This window comes from Nelumbo lutea, chromosome 6 (assembly GCF_056320005.1).
Source record: "Nelumbo lutea isolate HS-2025 chromosome 6, American lotus-T2T, whole genome shotgun sequence".
NCBI lineage: Eukaryota > Viridiplantae > Streptophyta > Magnoliopsida > Proteales > Nelumbonaceae > Nelumbo > Nelumbo lutea.
In genome coordinates, this window is record NC_142689.1 from 66,075,278 (window position 1) to 66,089,870 (window position 14,593).

The 14,593-nt window shown below is 35.7% G+C and overlaps 1 protein-coding gene across 6 annotated transcripts in view; it reads right to left on the bottom strand.

The window, feature by feature from the left end:
- LOC148849330 (putative 26S proteasome non-ATPase regulatory subunit 3) overlaps window positions 1-12,565 on the bottom strand; it is a 28,043-nt gene extending 15,478 nt beyond the window's left edge. The window contains exons 1-3 of one of the 6 annotated variants that reach the window (XM_088951121.1): window positions 12,291-12,565; window positions 11,754-11,833; window positions 11,469-11,659 (exon numbers count right to left, since the gene is read on the bottom strand). In XM_088951121.1, coding sequence (XP_088807247.1) covers window positions 11,469-11,659; window positions 11,754-11,832 — 270 coding nt within the window. In that variant the 5' untranslated portion in view covers window position 11,833; window positions 12,291-12,565. Of the gene's footprint in view, window positions 1-11,468; window positions 11,660-11,753; window positions 11,848-11,933 lie in introns of all 6 variants that reach the window. The other 5 variants (XM_088951119.1, XM_088951124.1, XM_088951122.1 and 2 more) reach the window with 5 other exon arrangements.
- Window positions 12,566-14,593: the final 2,028 nt, after the last annotated feature.

Sequence of the window (14,593 nt, forward strand, 5' to 3'; positions counted from 1 at the left end):
TATCAAGAAGGAAAATTATCACCTGGAGCAAATGCAACTTTTGTTGCTTTAGTGCCAAAAAAGGAGACCAAAACCCCTAAGGATTACAGACCGATAACTCTTGTGGGTATCTAGTATAAAATCATTGCTAAAGTCCTTGCTGGTAGGTTGAAGACTGTACTGCCCTATATTATCTCTCAAAACCAAGGAGCTTTTGTAGAGGGGAGACAAATTGTGGATCAAATTTTAGTGGCAAAAGAGTGTGTGGCAGCTAAGAGAAAACAAGGTGACAAAGGTTTGATTTGTAAATTGGACCTTGAAAATTCTTATGATATGGTGGATTGGTCCTTCCTGTTGAATTTAATGGAAAAGATGGGGCTAGGTGAAAGATGAAGAATGTGGATTAAAAAATGTATTAGCTCAGCACATTTTTCTATTTTGATCAATGGGGTAGCAAAGGATTTCTTCCAAGCTAAAAGAGGACTAAGACAAGGTGACCCCTTATCTCCATTCTTATTTACCTTTGTGGCTGAGGTTTTGAGTAGACAAATCACCCAAAGTTGATCAAGAAAACCAGTTTAAAGGTTGGAGAATGGGTAGATCAAAAGTGGTGGTGTCTCATTTCCAATTTGCTGATGACATAATTATTTTCTGTGAAAGCTGTGATGAAGCCAGTTTAAGGAATCTAAAAAGATTGGTGGATGAAATTCAGCAGGCCTCCAAATCGGAAGTCAATTGGGGAAAAAGTTGTGTTGCTGGAATCAACATAGAAGGGGGGGATATCCAAGCCATGGCAAATCTGCTAGGTTGTGAAGTGAAAAATTGGCCTCTGGAATACTTCGGAATGCCCTTGGGTGGGAATCCGAAAGCTGAAAGCTTTTGGAAACCGGCGGTAGAAAGGTTCATGAAGAAGTTGGCAATGAGGAAGAGAAATTATATTTCCTTGGGGAGAAGAATCACCTTGATAAAATCAACCCTTGCAAACCTTCCCACTTACTTCCTTTCCACCTTTAAGATCCTAGTGAAAATAGCTAAGAAATTGGAGAAAATTATGAGAGACTTTTTTGTGGGAACCAGGTGAAGAAAAGAAAGATAGTTTAGTGAAATGGGAGCAAGTTTGTTATCCTAAGGACAAGGGTGGATTAGGTATAGGGAACCTAATAAAGAGAAACAAGGCCCTCCTAGGGAAATAGATATGGAGATTCCCTTGTGAGGAAGAAAGGTTGCGGCACAGGGTCATTAAAAGCTTACATGGTGATGCAGATAACGGTTGGGATGCAAAATTAGCCTCCAATGCAGCTTCATCCTCTCCTTGGAAGGCAATTTTTGAGGTATATCCAACTTTTCTTCAATTTATCAGGTTTGATGTTGGTTGTGGCAACAAAGTTTTATTCTGAGAAGACCTTTGGGTTGGGAACGTGCCTCTTATGTTCAATTTCCCAAACCTCTACTCTTTATCAAACTATAAAAACAAACCTATTGCTAGGTTTGGTGTGCTTTCAAAATCAGGGGTCTCTTGGGATTTTGGCTTTAGAAGAGGATTGAGGGAAAATGAGTGTGAGTCTCTAGTGTTGTTGATTTCAACACTTGAGAGGATATACTCAGACCAATCTATAGCTAGTTGTAGAGTGTGGTCCCCAACTTCTAATGGTTTATTTTCCTGTGCATCTTTCTTTGGTTTGCTCACTCATATTAACCCTATGGGGGTGAACTTCCCAGTGAGAGAAATTTGGACTAAAACGATCCCTCCAAAAGTACAAGCTTTCTGTTGGGAAGCGTTCCTAGGGAAGGTAAACACTTGTGATGTGCTACAGAAAAGGAGGCAATACAATTGCCTCTCTCCTCATGTGTGTGTCCTTTTTTTGGGATGTGGTGAAAGTCTAACCCACTTACTATTATCCTGCTCTTTTGCTTCTGGTATTTGGAATGTTGTTTGTTCTTTCTTTGGATGTAGATGGGCTCCCCCACAGAATGTGGTAAGTCTATTCGGCCCCTCTTTCCTGTGTCAACGAAAGAAAAGGGGAAAATGTATATGGAAGGTAGTGAGAGCAGCTACAGTATTGGACTATTTGGGAGAAAAGAAACCTAAGAATCTTTTCAAGCAAAAGCAAAATAATGGAGGAAGTTATTGAAGCCATAAAAATCAGAACTACACATTAGGTGAAGACCATGGAGATATTTAGAAACTACTCCACAAATGAGATACTAAGGAATTGGGCTAAAATAGCACAAACAAATGTACCCAAAGTTCTTGTAAGCATGGAATGGAAGCCACTAGCACGGAACAAACTAAAACTGAATTTTGATGGGAGTTCTCTTGGCAACCCTAGAAGGGCAGGCATACGAGGTGTGTTTAGAAATTATCTGGGTGTGGTGGTGGCACCCTACTCTAGACCAATAGGTTATGGTGACTCAATAGAGGTTGAATCTCTAGCCCTACTTCAAGGTCTAAGGATGGCTCAGCAGATAAGAACAACAGACTTAGAAATTGAAGGAAACTCTCTATTGGTCATCTCTTGGGCCAGAAACATCACATCAACACCTTGGAAGTTCAAGTTTATTTTTAGAGAAATTGACACACTACAAGGAAGTTCAACTCTCTGTTTGGTTGGGTTGAAAGGGATGCAAATGGGATGGCGAATACCCTAGCAAAACAAGGGGCAAATAGGTCTTCATTGTATTGGGCAGAATTGTAACTGATTGCTGGAGATTGCAATTTCCTATGCAATCTTTAGCTATTGTATCTTAATCTCTCTGTTATTAATGAAAGATTTTTATTGATCAAAAAAAAGTTCGAAGCAAACTGATTCCTCCTAAGATTGGGGCTTTTTTGCTAGGAAGCATTTCTAGGAGAGTGTAACACTTATTTAATCCAAAGAAAAAGACCTAACTAGTGCTTATCTCCCAATTGGTGTATCTTTTGTAAGGCTAATGGTGAAAGCTGTTAAACAGTGTATGTCCTTAGCTCCAATCAACATGATGTACATTATGACATTTACTGTAAATGAATAAAGTACATATTTGATTCGTATTATTGTGGTGTGTTCCAGTGTAATACCCTTAAACTGGACACTAATGAGGCTTGTGTTAGTTTAGAATATTCACAACCGTTGGATAGATCTGGGGAGATTTATCCTGCCAAGGCTGACACTAATGTGCCACCAAGTTGGTTGGGGTGGCTTGTCTCAGCTGCCAAGGTGAGACTTTAGGTACATGCAGTGTGGGTTTTCTTGAAACCCTGAACCGGACCAAATTCCAATGTTGAAGACAGATGGGCAAAATTGGAATGTTACACTTGACCCCTAGACTCGATTATGGTACTGCACTAGGTGTCGAATTGGGTTGTCTTTGATGTGCCAATCAGTGAAATCCTTAGAGAATGTCAAAACCTGGGTATGTTGGGGCAGTCCGAGAATTCACCTAAGTGGGTGATCATAGTGACAGGATCGGCCCCTTTGTCGGACAAAGTGAATGATCGGGGAAATGCACTCTCTCTGATGAAAACCTAAACTGTCGGTAGTGGATTTCAAATGTGTTTGAAATTTGGTTTTGCAAAATATACTTATATATTATGTTTTCAGAAATTGTTTGCAAAAGGTTTTAATTCCCGGGATCCATGTGAGTAAGAGTGTAGCACTATACCTTGCAACCGAGGGAGAGGTCATCTCTTGTCGGGCAGTGTTTGATCATTAAGGACTGAGAGGTAAGTGTAAGACCATTGAGGGTTATACCTGATGGGCTAATCTTGCATCTGCCCACAGTCATTTGGCCTTCATAATATGGTTGGGCCCAAAGATCATTTAATGTTAATGTTGGGCCCATTAAGAGCCCATGGTGATGGACTCAGGGGTTCACTGTATTCAACAGTGAATTCGACCAGGCCTTGTAATAGAGGCTAGGTTGAACCCATGTGGCTGATGTGTAGATCAATGATAGGGTCCCACACCATACAAATAAAGCCAAGCTAGCCAGCATTAAAAATGACCTGAAAGCTTAATGGGCCTAAAGCCCATTTCGAACTGGGTTGATTGGATTAATTAAATAAGGGTGAATCTGGGTATGGATCAGTAGATAAGGATAAGAGGATAACTCGTATCCACTTAAGGAGTCCAGATCCAAATAGAGATTTGGATCAAGAAACTTTTAATTAGATCAGGAGTAGGTGATCTTGATCTACAAATAAGATAAGGGATTATCCTTATCACTTAAAGCGTTTAGATCCAAATAAAGATTTGGATCAAGAAACTCCTAATCAGATTAGGAGATCATCTATTTAAGGCTATATATAAAGAGAATGGTGGATCTGAAAAAAAACAACAAAAGAGAACACAGTTTGACTATTTCTGCCTTCAATTTTTCACTCCCTACTCTTATCGCCCTACCCTGTTCGATCACCATTTCTTGGAACTGATCAAGATTGGATCTTGATATTGTTTCTTGCTAAAAGAAACAATTCTAAAGTTGCGCTCACTACCCCATTCGATTCTTGTTGAAGAATCATAAGTTCTTGGTGAAGAACTACCTGTTGATCCTGCCTCATCCTAAGTTGTGTCATCTTTAGTGGAGGGAGGATTTGGTACTCTTTGGGCATGAACACCTGCATTGGGAGGAGCATTTTTGTGTGAATTCCGTATCAAGTATACCTCTCCCTAATCTTGGTTTCATATTTGGTCCGATTTGGTTACAAGAATGAACCTTGAAAATGCAGTTTTCTAAATTGGGAATATGATTCTCATATGAGAGTAACGAAATTTTGAAATTTCACCCAACCTACCTGCAAGGTTCGGCCATCCATATGATGGATCTCCCATCCCTTCTGCTATCATTTATTAATATCTTGCCCCTTTGTTTCAAATGTTTGGGTTTGGTTTTTCTCCTTGTTTAATTGCAAGTGGACCCCCTCCCCACTAGATGTACAAAGTTGTTTGGCTCTTCTTTCTTCAAATGGCCGAATAGGGGTAGAACTCTATGGAGGTGTGTTAGAGCTGCTATTTTGGACAAGTTGAGAAGAAAGGATAGAGAAGGAAAAGAGTAAGGAGGCCATTATTGAGGCGGTTACTATTAAAGTGGTACAGTGGATGCATTCTCTGGAGTTGTTTGAAGGTATCTCCACAGATATGATCAGAAGGAATTGGAAGGATGTGGCTGATTCAGCCCCTGCAAAGACCAAAATTACTCCCCTTTGGTTTCCACCAGCCCTTGGGTTCATTAAACTGAACTTTGATGGCAGTAGTGAAGTTACCCGGGGCCATCTAGCATTGGTGGAGCCTTTAGAGATGAAGAAAGAAAAGTTATTGCTCAATTTTCTGGTCCTATTGGTGTTGGTGACTCACTTCGGGCTGAGATCTTGGCATTAATAAGGCTAAGGAGTTGAACTGTCTAAAGCTAATTGTTGAAGGGGATTCAAAACTGGTTATTGGCTGGCTGCAAAAAGAAGATAGTGGTCTACGGAAGTATGCTAATGAAAAAAGATTGTTTAATTGGTTAGCACAAGACTTGGAAGTTCAGTTACAAACTTATAGTGGGTAAAGAGAAGCGCCAACTCCTTTGTGGATACTCTTGCTAAGCAAGGGGTGGGAAGAGAACAAATGTTTTCAGCTATATTGTAAATAGTTTTATTTTCCTTAGAGGAGGGTTAAGAGGGTTTACCTCTCCCCTTCTGCTTTGTACCCATTTCTTTATTTATTAATGAAAGTTTTCTGTTATTCATTAAAAAAAATCCCCCCAAACCCTTAGGCTCTTGGGAGAGTCTTCATGTGCTAGAATTTCAGTTTCTACAATATTTCTACTTATCTTTTTTTCCATCAACTTGAATTCTAAGTTGCATAGGTGCCAGCCAACATTTGAGCACTCCCTATCCCCTAAAACCCCTAAAGGCTGTCCCAACAATCATTGGAGAGTCTTTGGGTGCTAGAGTGTATACAAGATTTCTACCTATCTTTTTTCCAACAACTGAAGATTGAGGAATATTTAGTACAAAATATGCATTGAAGTTTTAAACTTAAGAGAGCAAAACTTGGAGTTGCTCCAATGCGGCAAATGCATACCATCTTAATGTTACTGTCCACAACCACACGAACGCTCTATGTGCTATATTTGGCTTATTGATAGGAAGATAAAGCAAGAACTTTATTGAAATAAAGAACATTACACAGTAACCTAGATGTGATGAGATAACACATCAAACAAATAAAGATGAAAAAACATCACAAAGAAAAAATAAAAATGCAAACTTCAAAGGACAACCCTCCATCAACATGTGTTGCTCCAAAGTATCCCAAAAAGCTGACCTGACCCAAATGAACATCTTTGTATCTCAGCAAATTCTGGAAGGACAAAAGATCCTATCCAAAATCTAGTTCCCAATAACAGATCAAACTTTCACTCTTCTCATTTTGGGAGTTCTTGAAAATTCTATTGCTTATTTCCCTCTAAATACACCAAAGAACTGCAAACAGATCATAACTCTAGAATATCTTTGCTTTCTTACTTCCTTGAATCCTTGGCCAAGATGTAAAAATATCGTTAGGATTTGAGGGTAGCAGCTAATTTAAATAGAGGAAGCTATGCCTATAGGGTCCACTCCCTTTGACAACCAAGAAATAGAGAGAGAGCTTAATATGCAGAGCAATGAGCTTGCATGGTCACAACATTTTCTCTAACCCTCCAATAAAACACAACATACTATACACCAAATGAAAAACCAAATCACCCAGTGAATGCTTGCGTGGGTGATTTAGTTTCAATGTGTTCACATGGTCATAACACTTGCTTACAACCCTCTAATAAAACACATACATGCTACTAATCAAATAAAAAACAAAATTATCCAATGAGTGAGTCACATTGTTGCTACCCACATGGCACAATAACAACCTATGAAAAAGTAGTGATTGCCATTGTCTCTAGGGTCTACTACCTTACTATGACAATTTAGAAATATCAAGGTAGACTAAGAATATATATATATATATATATATTTGATAAGCAAAGTAGCCTAACATGTTGAACAATGAGTTCACATGACCACAACACTTTCTTGCAACCCTACAATAAAAGTATAAAACACAAACATGCTGACAATTAAATGAAAAATCAAATAACCCAATGAATGCATGCCTTTTTCCTACCCCAAATAATACAAAAACAACTCACTTACATATAAAAAATAAATAAAGACTACCTTTTAAAGTTCACTACCTTACTATGACAATCAAAAAATGTCAAGGTAGCCTAACATGTGTTCTGATGCATTCACATGGTCACAATATTTTGTTGGCCTTCCAATAAAAAACTAACATGCTATCAGTCAAAAGAAAAACCAAATCACCCAATGAGTACATGCCCATTGATTTATTGCCTTCAATGAGTTCGCGTGGTTACAACACTTCCTTGTGATCCTCCAATATGTTACAAACATGCTAATAAATCACCTCGTGAGTGATTAATCAAATGAAAGACATCCTATTAGTCCACATGATCACAAAACTTTTTTTGCAACCCTACAATAAAACATAAACATTCTATTAATCAAATGAAAAATGAAATTATCTAGTGAGTACATGCTTGTTTTTGCTACCCCAATTGATATATGAACTACCCACTATCAAGGTTCAAAAGTATCGATACACCTCTATCTATCAGCAAAGGTGCATCAATACTTAAAACCATGCACTTCTATATTTTTTAAAGTTTTTTTCAAAAGCATGTTTTTATATATTTTTTTTATTAAAAAAGGGGTTCCCAAAAACAGGTGTTTCGGAACCCAAAAGATATGATACGATACGCCCAATATCATATCAATACATTGAACCTTGCCCGCTATCATATGACAAAATCGAGACAGACTACCTCTAGTTATATTAAGAAATACAAAGGTAGCCTAACATGAGGAGTGATGAGTTTACATAATCACAACACTTTCTTGAAGCCTCTAAAAATACTCATACATGCTATAAGTCGAAGGATAAACCAAATCACCTAGTGAGTGCATGCCTGGGTGATTTGGTTTTCATGAGCTCACATAGTCACAACAATTTCTTGCAACCTACCTATGACAATTAGGTAATACCAAGGTAACTTAACATGTAGAGTGACGCCTATGTGATAAGGCACTCATGGAGCGCTGCCTAACTAATCACCAAGATATTTTTTACATGGTGTCGTTGGATACTTTTATATTCTTAACTTTTTGGATTATAATAATAAATTGGACATTTCTTTTGATAATTAACAGGTATAATAAAATGGACATTACTAAACTAAATTATTAAGTTTGAGTTAAATACTGGTTTCTTTTTATTATCTTTCTAATTTGTTAGGGTTCAATCAGGATGTATACTATCCTCGTTCATCCTTTCATTTCTTTCATTCTTTTTCTAAAACAGAAATAGAGGTTCAGCCACTCTATTTTCCGAAAATCCCATATTTGCTAATGTTATCCATGCATCCTAATAAAAGATATTTTTAAAAGGCACTTAATGTTATAAAACCTTTTTTATAGGGATTAAGAATTTAAGACCCTGAAATGGACTTGTTTAAGCTTGCCTTGAGGGGCTTGGTACAAAAGCAGCTCATAGAATTAGGAATGCATAATGTTTAACATCACATTAGCTATTTGAACTAATGTAATTAGGAAAAAAAATAAAGAGATTAAGAGTTTACATGCTTGAATATGTTTTATATGTTATGCTTGATTTTATTTTTAAATTTTCATTTTAAATACGTTTTACATGGTATGTTTATATATTTTAAATTGATATAATAGGCATTTTAATACATTTATTTTAAATTTTAAGTTTATATTTTTAATTAATATTGTGTTTAATATTTTTATTCTTTTGGCATTTTTCATTTTTTTCAACATTGATATAATAGGCATTTTAAAACATTTATTATTATTATTATTATTATTATTATTATTATTATTATTATTATTATTATTAACTTTTGCATTTTTGCGCCTTGCTTCAAAAAGGTGCAAAATGGCCCTTGCGCTTTTTTTTTATGCCTAGCACTTTCAAAACATTGACCATAAAAATCTACAAGCAGAAGGATTTGAAACTTAGTCATTAGTTTTTAACAACCACAAGTCCACCACTAAGCCATATTGTAGTTGCTTGTCATAAACATATGCATTTTGATTCTTGAATAAATTTTCTACTCTTAGGGGATCCTTGGCAATAAATGCTAAATTGATTATTAAAATGTATATAGTAATAAATATTTACACAATTTATATTAATTTTATGAAAATTAAGATATATACATATTAAAGTATGGTTTTTTATGTTTAAATAACTTACTATAGTTATATAAAACTTTTATCTATTATTAATATATTTTTTTAAGATTTATTTTAGTTTCCTAGCATATCCATGTGTTTCTTGAGTTTTCGTCCATATCCATGTATATCCAAAATGGCCCTTGCGCTTTTTTTTATGCCTAGCACTTTCAAAACATTGACCATAAAAATCTACAAGCAGAAGGATTTGAAACTTGGTCATTAGTTTTTAACAACCACAAGTCCACCACTAAGCCATATTGTAGTTGCTTGTCATAAACATATGCATTTTGATTCTTGAGTAAATTTTCTACTCTTAGGGGATCCTTGGCAATAAATGCTAAATTGATTATTAAAATGTATATAGTAATAAATATTTACACAATTTATATTAATTTTATGAAAATTAAGATATATACATATTAAAGTATGGTTTTTTATGTTTAAATAACTTACTATAGTTATATAAAACTTTTATCTATTATTAATATATTTTTTTAAGATTTATTTTAGTTTCCTAGCATATCCATGTGTTTCTTGAGTTTTCGTCCATATCCATGTATATCCAAAGAGTATTTCAGTACATCTCTTAAAATTGCATTCTGATACACTTGTGTTTCCAATACTTTGAACCTTGATCATGAGAACAATGTTCATTGCAACTAGCCAAGCAAAAGCCTCCACCCTAGGTGGAGTGGGGTTACCCCAAATACATCTAACCTTTGATCCATCAACCCAATTATTGATTAAAGCATTACATAAATGACCTCACTATTATGAACTGACCATTTTTGCACTCCTTTCACCATATCGCTTCACCTAGAGTGGTAAGCCACAAGCTTAGCTCCATAGTCCACTTAGCTTGATTTGCATCCTGAAAGCTACTTAACCTGATAATTTAACCTAAACTTGACAAGGATAATAGCTCAAAATACAACTGCATCAAGCCCTGCTTACAACAACATGACTAAGCTCATCCTTTCAAAAATAAAAAAAGAAAACAACTGAGCTCACTCATGATATAGGACTACAAATGGATCAGATTCCAAGGTAAATGCCTAGATCCAAATCTGCTCCAGTAATATTCAACTTAAAATAGAATCAAATGTTATTGATCATATTCAAACTGGACTCGGATCATATTTGGATATAAATAAACTAAAAATTGCCATAATATATGTGTTATTACTAAAATAAACTAGAAATGACTTTGATATTGTATATCATGACTAAAATGACTTCAAAATAACTTCTATAGGACTTGAACCTATGATTCTATAGTAAATATGCCAATTCAAACTAACTTTGCTAATAGTTAAAAATGATTTTCGCATGCATAAAAACAGCCATTTTGTACAAAATGCCAAAAGTTAGGTGTGTATGCAGTCCACACCTCCCTTGAATAGTATGGACTAAATCACTAAATATCAGGTAATGATCCTTTGTTTAAATGTTATCTTTTTTATCAAAAACTGCAAATTATGTTTAAATATTATCAGACCAGATTATATCAGATTAGGCTGGGATGGATCCACACTTGATCCAATTATAAAAAGGTCAAATTAAAATTCAGACAGATGGATACTATGTGCATTCATATCGTGTTACATTGTACTAATATAAATCAACCCCCATGCCATGGTGGCATATTTTTTTTGTGTTAAGGGAACTCTTTGTAAGTTAAGCATCAAAAAGATACTTTTTTTTTATCATTTATCTTTGTGATTTGGATTTTAATCAATTTAACAGCTCAATTCGTTAAAATTAATAAATCATTCTTGACTTCAAGAAGAAAATCAAACAGTTGCAAGATTTTTGTTTAAAAATTTGCTTCTATATCAATAGTTAATAGACCAAAAAGTATAGTGATGTGTCAAATTCTAAGGTTTAGCAATTTGAAAATGCCTAAAATCCAACTTAAACCAAATTAACATTTCCTCTTTGAGTTGAATGCATATGTTACTAGAAAATTGTACAGAAGACTCCCAAACGATTTAAACAAAAAAGGAACTGCACGATCATTCCGCAGTCGTGTTTTTGTTGCTCAATTGCAGCCTGCAAGGAATTATTGTGGAATGGCTCCAACAAAGAAATATCAAATATTTTGTACCCTATCAACATGAGAATAAGGTCTAATTGATGTCCCAAAACAGGCATGAGCGTAAAACCCAAGAGAACCTAAATGCACAAAGGGTTCACAAGTTACCTTAGGAAGGTACGAAGACAACCGGATGTGAGCTTCAGAACCTGGGGCAAGAGCAAAATTGAGGAAAGCAGATAACACCGGTGCCTTAAGCTTCCGTCTCAATGCAATTGTTAGACGAACCGCTCTCACGATTCGCCGAACCTCTCTGGCATATGCACCTGTCTCGATAAGGGATGCTATCTCCTTCAAATCTGAATACCCCACGGACAATAAAATAGGTAAGAAAAATGAAGCCAACTTGCGAAACCGATCGAAAAAGAAAATGGGGCTTTGTATTTGTCTTACGCTGCAAAGTAGAGGGGGCGGTAGAAGAAACAGAATTCGAAGGAGCTGGAAGCTCCTTCATCTCCACATCCTGAGTCATCCTGAAGGAACAATACTGAAAAACGATTAGAATCATAGAGTGAGAACAGCTCGGGAAAAATCAATCCCAGAATAAATAAATAAAAACTCGATGGAATTGACCTGAACTATCCGATGAAGAAATTAAACTAAAACTCAAAGGACCTAGAGCGATCCGAGGCTTAAAAGCTAGGGTTCACACTGAGTTTATTTGGGATCTCTTCTTTCTTCGTCTCCAAGTTAAAATGCGGTTTACAAAGAGAATTTAAAGATCTAACGTGCGCCTGATGCACGATAGAAAGATACCGTGGAAAGCGACTTGTAAGAATTAAACAAGGTAGATGTAGCAGAGAAAAACCAAACCCAAAGTTTCCAGTCTTTTTTACGAAACCCTAATGCCTAATCAATAGATATTGATCAATAAATGAAACCAAGTGATATGCACAGTACCTTGACACCTGCGAGGGTATGGTCTCTCACCTTTTTCGACTTCACCGTTCACCCTTCAGCTTCTCTCTCCCTCACTTGTGCAGTTTTTTGAGATTTGGACACGGTTCACAGTTGTGCTACGGCGAGTCGTCGATACTAGATGACCCAGTAGCTGAGATGGTCGCTCGGCGTTCCTCCGAGGCCAGAGGCGGGGGATCAAACCCGTGTATCTGCAGATTCTGGGTTACACGCCTACATGGACACCCTTCACACTATATTTGGTGTCTGTTTGGGAGTGCTTTCGCTCAACAAAAAACGAATCGAATGGAAAAATCTTGTTAACCAAATTTATCGATTCGGTTTTGGTTTGGCATTTTTTAAAAAACAGTGGGTACCAGAGAGGGCTTTAACTGGGGTGCCAATAATAATCAAATCAAACCGAAAAATCTGGTTAACCAAATCGACTGATTTGATTTTGGTTCGGTATTTTTCAAAAACCGGATTAATTCTGTTTCTGTTAATCTAAAAGAAAAACCAGTAATTAATCAAACCAATCAATAAATTTATATGTATTATAATATACAATAGGGCCATTTATTAAAGCACCTCCCATAATATTGTGGATTTACTTAAACCTGTCTTACAGTTTATCAAAACACTTCCTATATTTTGCAACTTAATTGCTTAATTGAACTATTATTAAGTGGGTGTTTGATTGCATTTTTCCGATGTTTGAATCTGAAAACATTGCTTTTCAAATGCCACTTTTATTTGGTATTGCATCTGAAATAAAATTTAAAGTATTGCATCTGAAATAAGATTTAAAAAAAATTTCCAAATAGGAAAATTTTATACTTGGGCCTACCACTTAATGTGCTCATATGCATTTCAGACAAAGCATAAAGTCAAAAATACCCATCCCCATTCGACATCTCTCTCTCTCCCTCCCTCTCTCTCTCTCTCTCTCTCTCTCTCCTGTCTTCTTGTCATCACTGCTGCAACTTGTGAGAATAGTCTTGAATGGTTGGACATAAATCTTTATAATATCCTTTAAGCTTAGTTATCTCTTATGTATAAAATACCCTACTCATACTCATACAGAAAGTCCTAAATCAGTCATTGCCCTAGAAATCCGTTTACAAAAAAATAATAAAAAACCACCTTATTGGGGCGGGTTGCCACTGAGAGGGATGGAAATTGCCATCCCTGCTCAACCCTCCGATGGGCACAAGTTTTTTATGTAAGGCCTATTTCCTAAGCAACTGCACTTCAGCCTTCCCAAGCGGACCTTTTGAAGTTTTGATACATTTTCTAGGTTCAAGCCTAAGAGTTTGCTTTCGGCAAGGTGCCAAGGTCTATGAGTCGCAAGGGATCTAAGGTAGTCTGCTTACAACTCCCTTTCTTTTAAGCGAAGAGAAAAGTATGAGAGTTAAAAGTTGAAACTTTAAATTATAGAAAATTTTGTACCTATGGGGAGTCATGACACGTTAGGAATAAATGGCTCCATCATATGGGTGTTTACGGTTTGGTTAACCTAATAGTGGGGCATTTTTTGTAACTGAACCGGTAGTACTGATTTTTGAAAAACTAGTAACCAAAACCTATCGGTTAACCAATTGATTGGTTCGGTTAATCATCGGTTTAGTTCATTGGTTTTTTAATTTTTATAATATATATTATAAAAGTATATATAAATATATATAAAATATTATATTTTAAATAATATATCATATATTTATATATAATGCATATATATTAATTTATAATATATAAAAAAATTATATATAATATACATAAATATCTATAAAATATATAAAAATATATGTATACCGGTTGGTTCAATTAACCATTGGTTTTCTATATTGGTTAACCAAAATCAAATCGGTACCTTCAGTTTTTTAAAAGCATTGAACTGACTAGTTCGATTTCAGTCAATTCGGTTTTTTGGTTTTTTTGCTCACTACTCCACCACATAATGTTAACAATTTTAATCACAATTTCAATGACGGTACTTTAAAAATGTTCTAACTTTTAACAAATCAAACCAATGTGAAGACTGATTTAGACCGATTTCGATATCATACCTTTTTTTTTTGGACTAGATTGTCAAGTTCAGGTTTTCCACTTTTTTTATGCCAAGGATCCATAATATGTTCTTGCTTACCAATGGACCATGGCTCAGGCATTGAATGTTTCTAAATCAAAAACTCACCATTTGTATTATTTCTAGTGTTGGAACGAGAGTGGCATTGGAGTTTAAGTATTATTTGTATGCATGTGTGAACAATCTGTCAATTGATGGATCATTTTGACCTTCTCACTGAAGGTCCATTATTACAATGGAAATCTCCTTC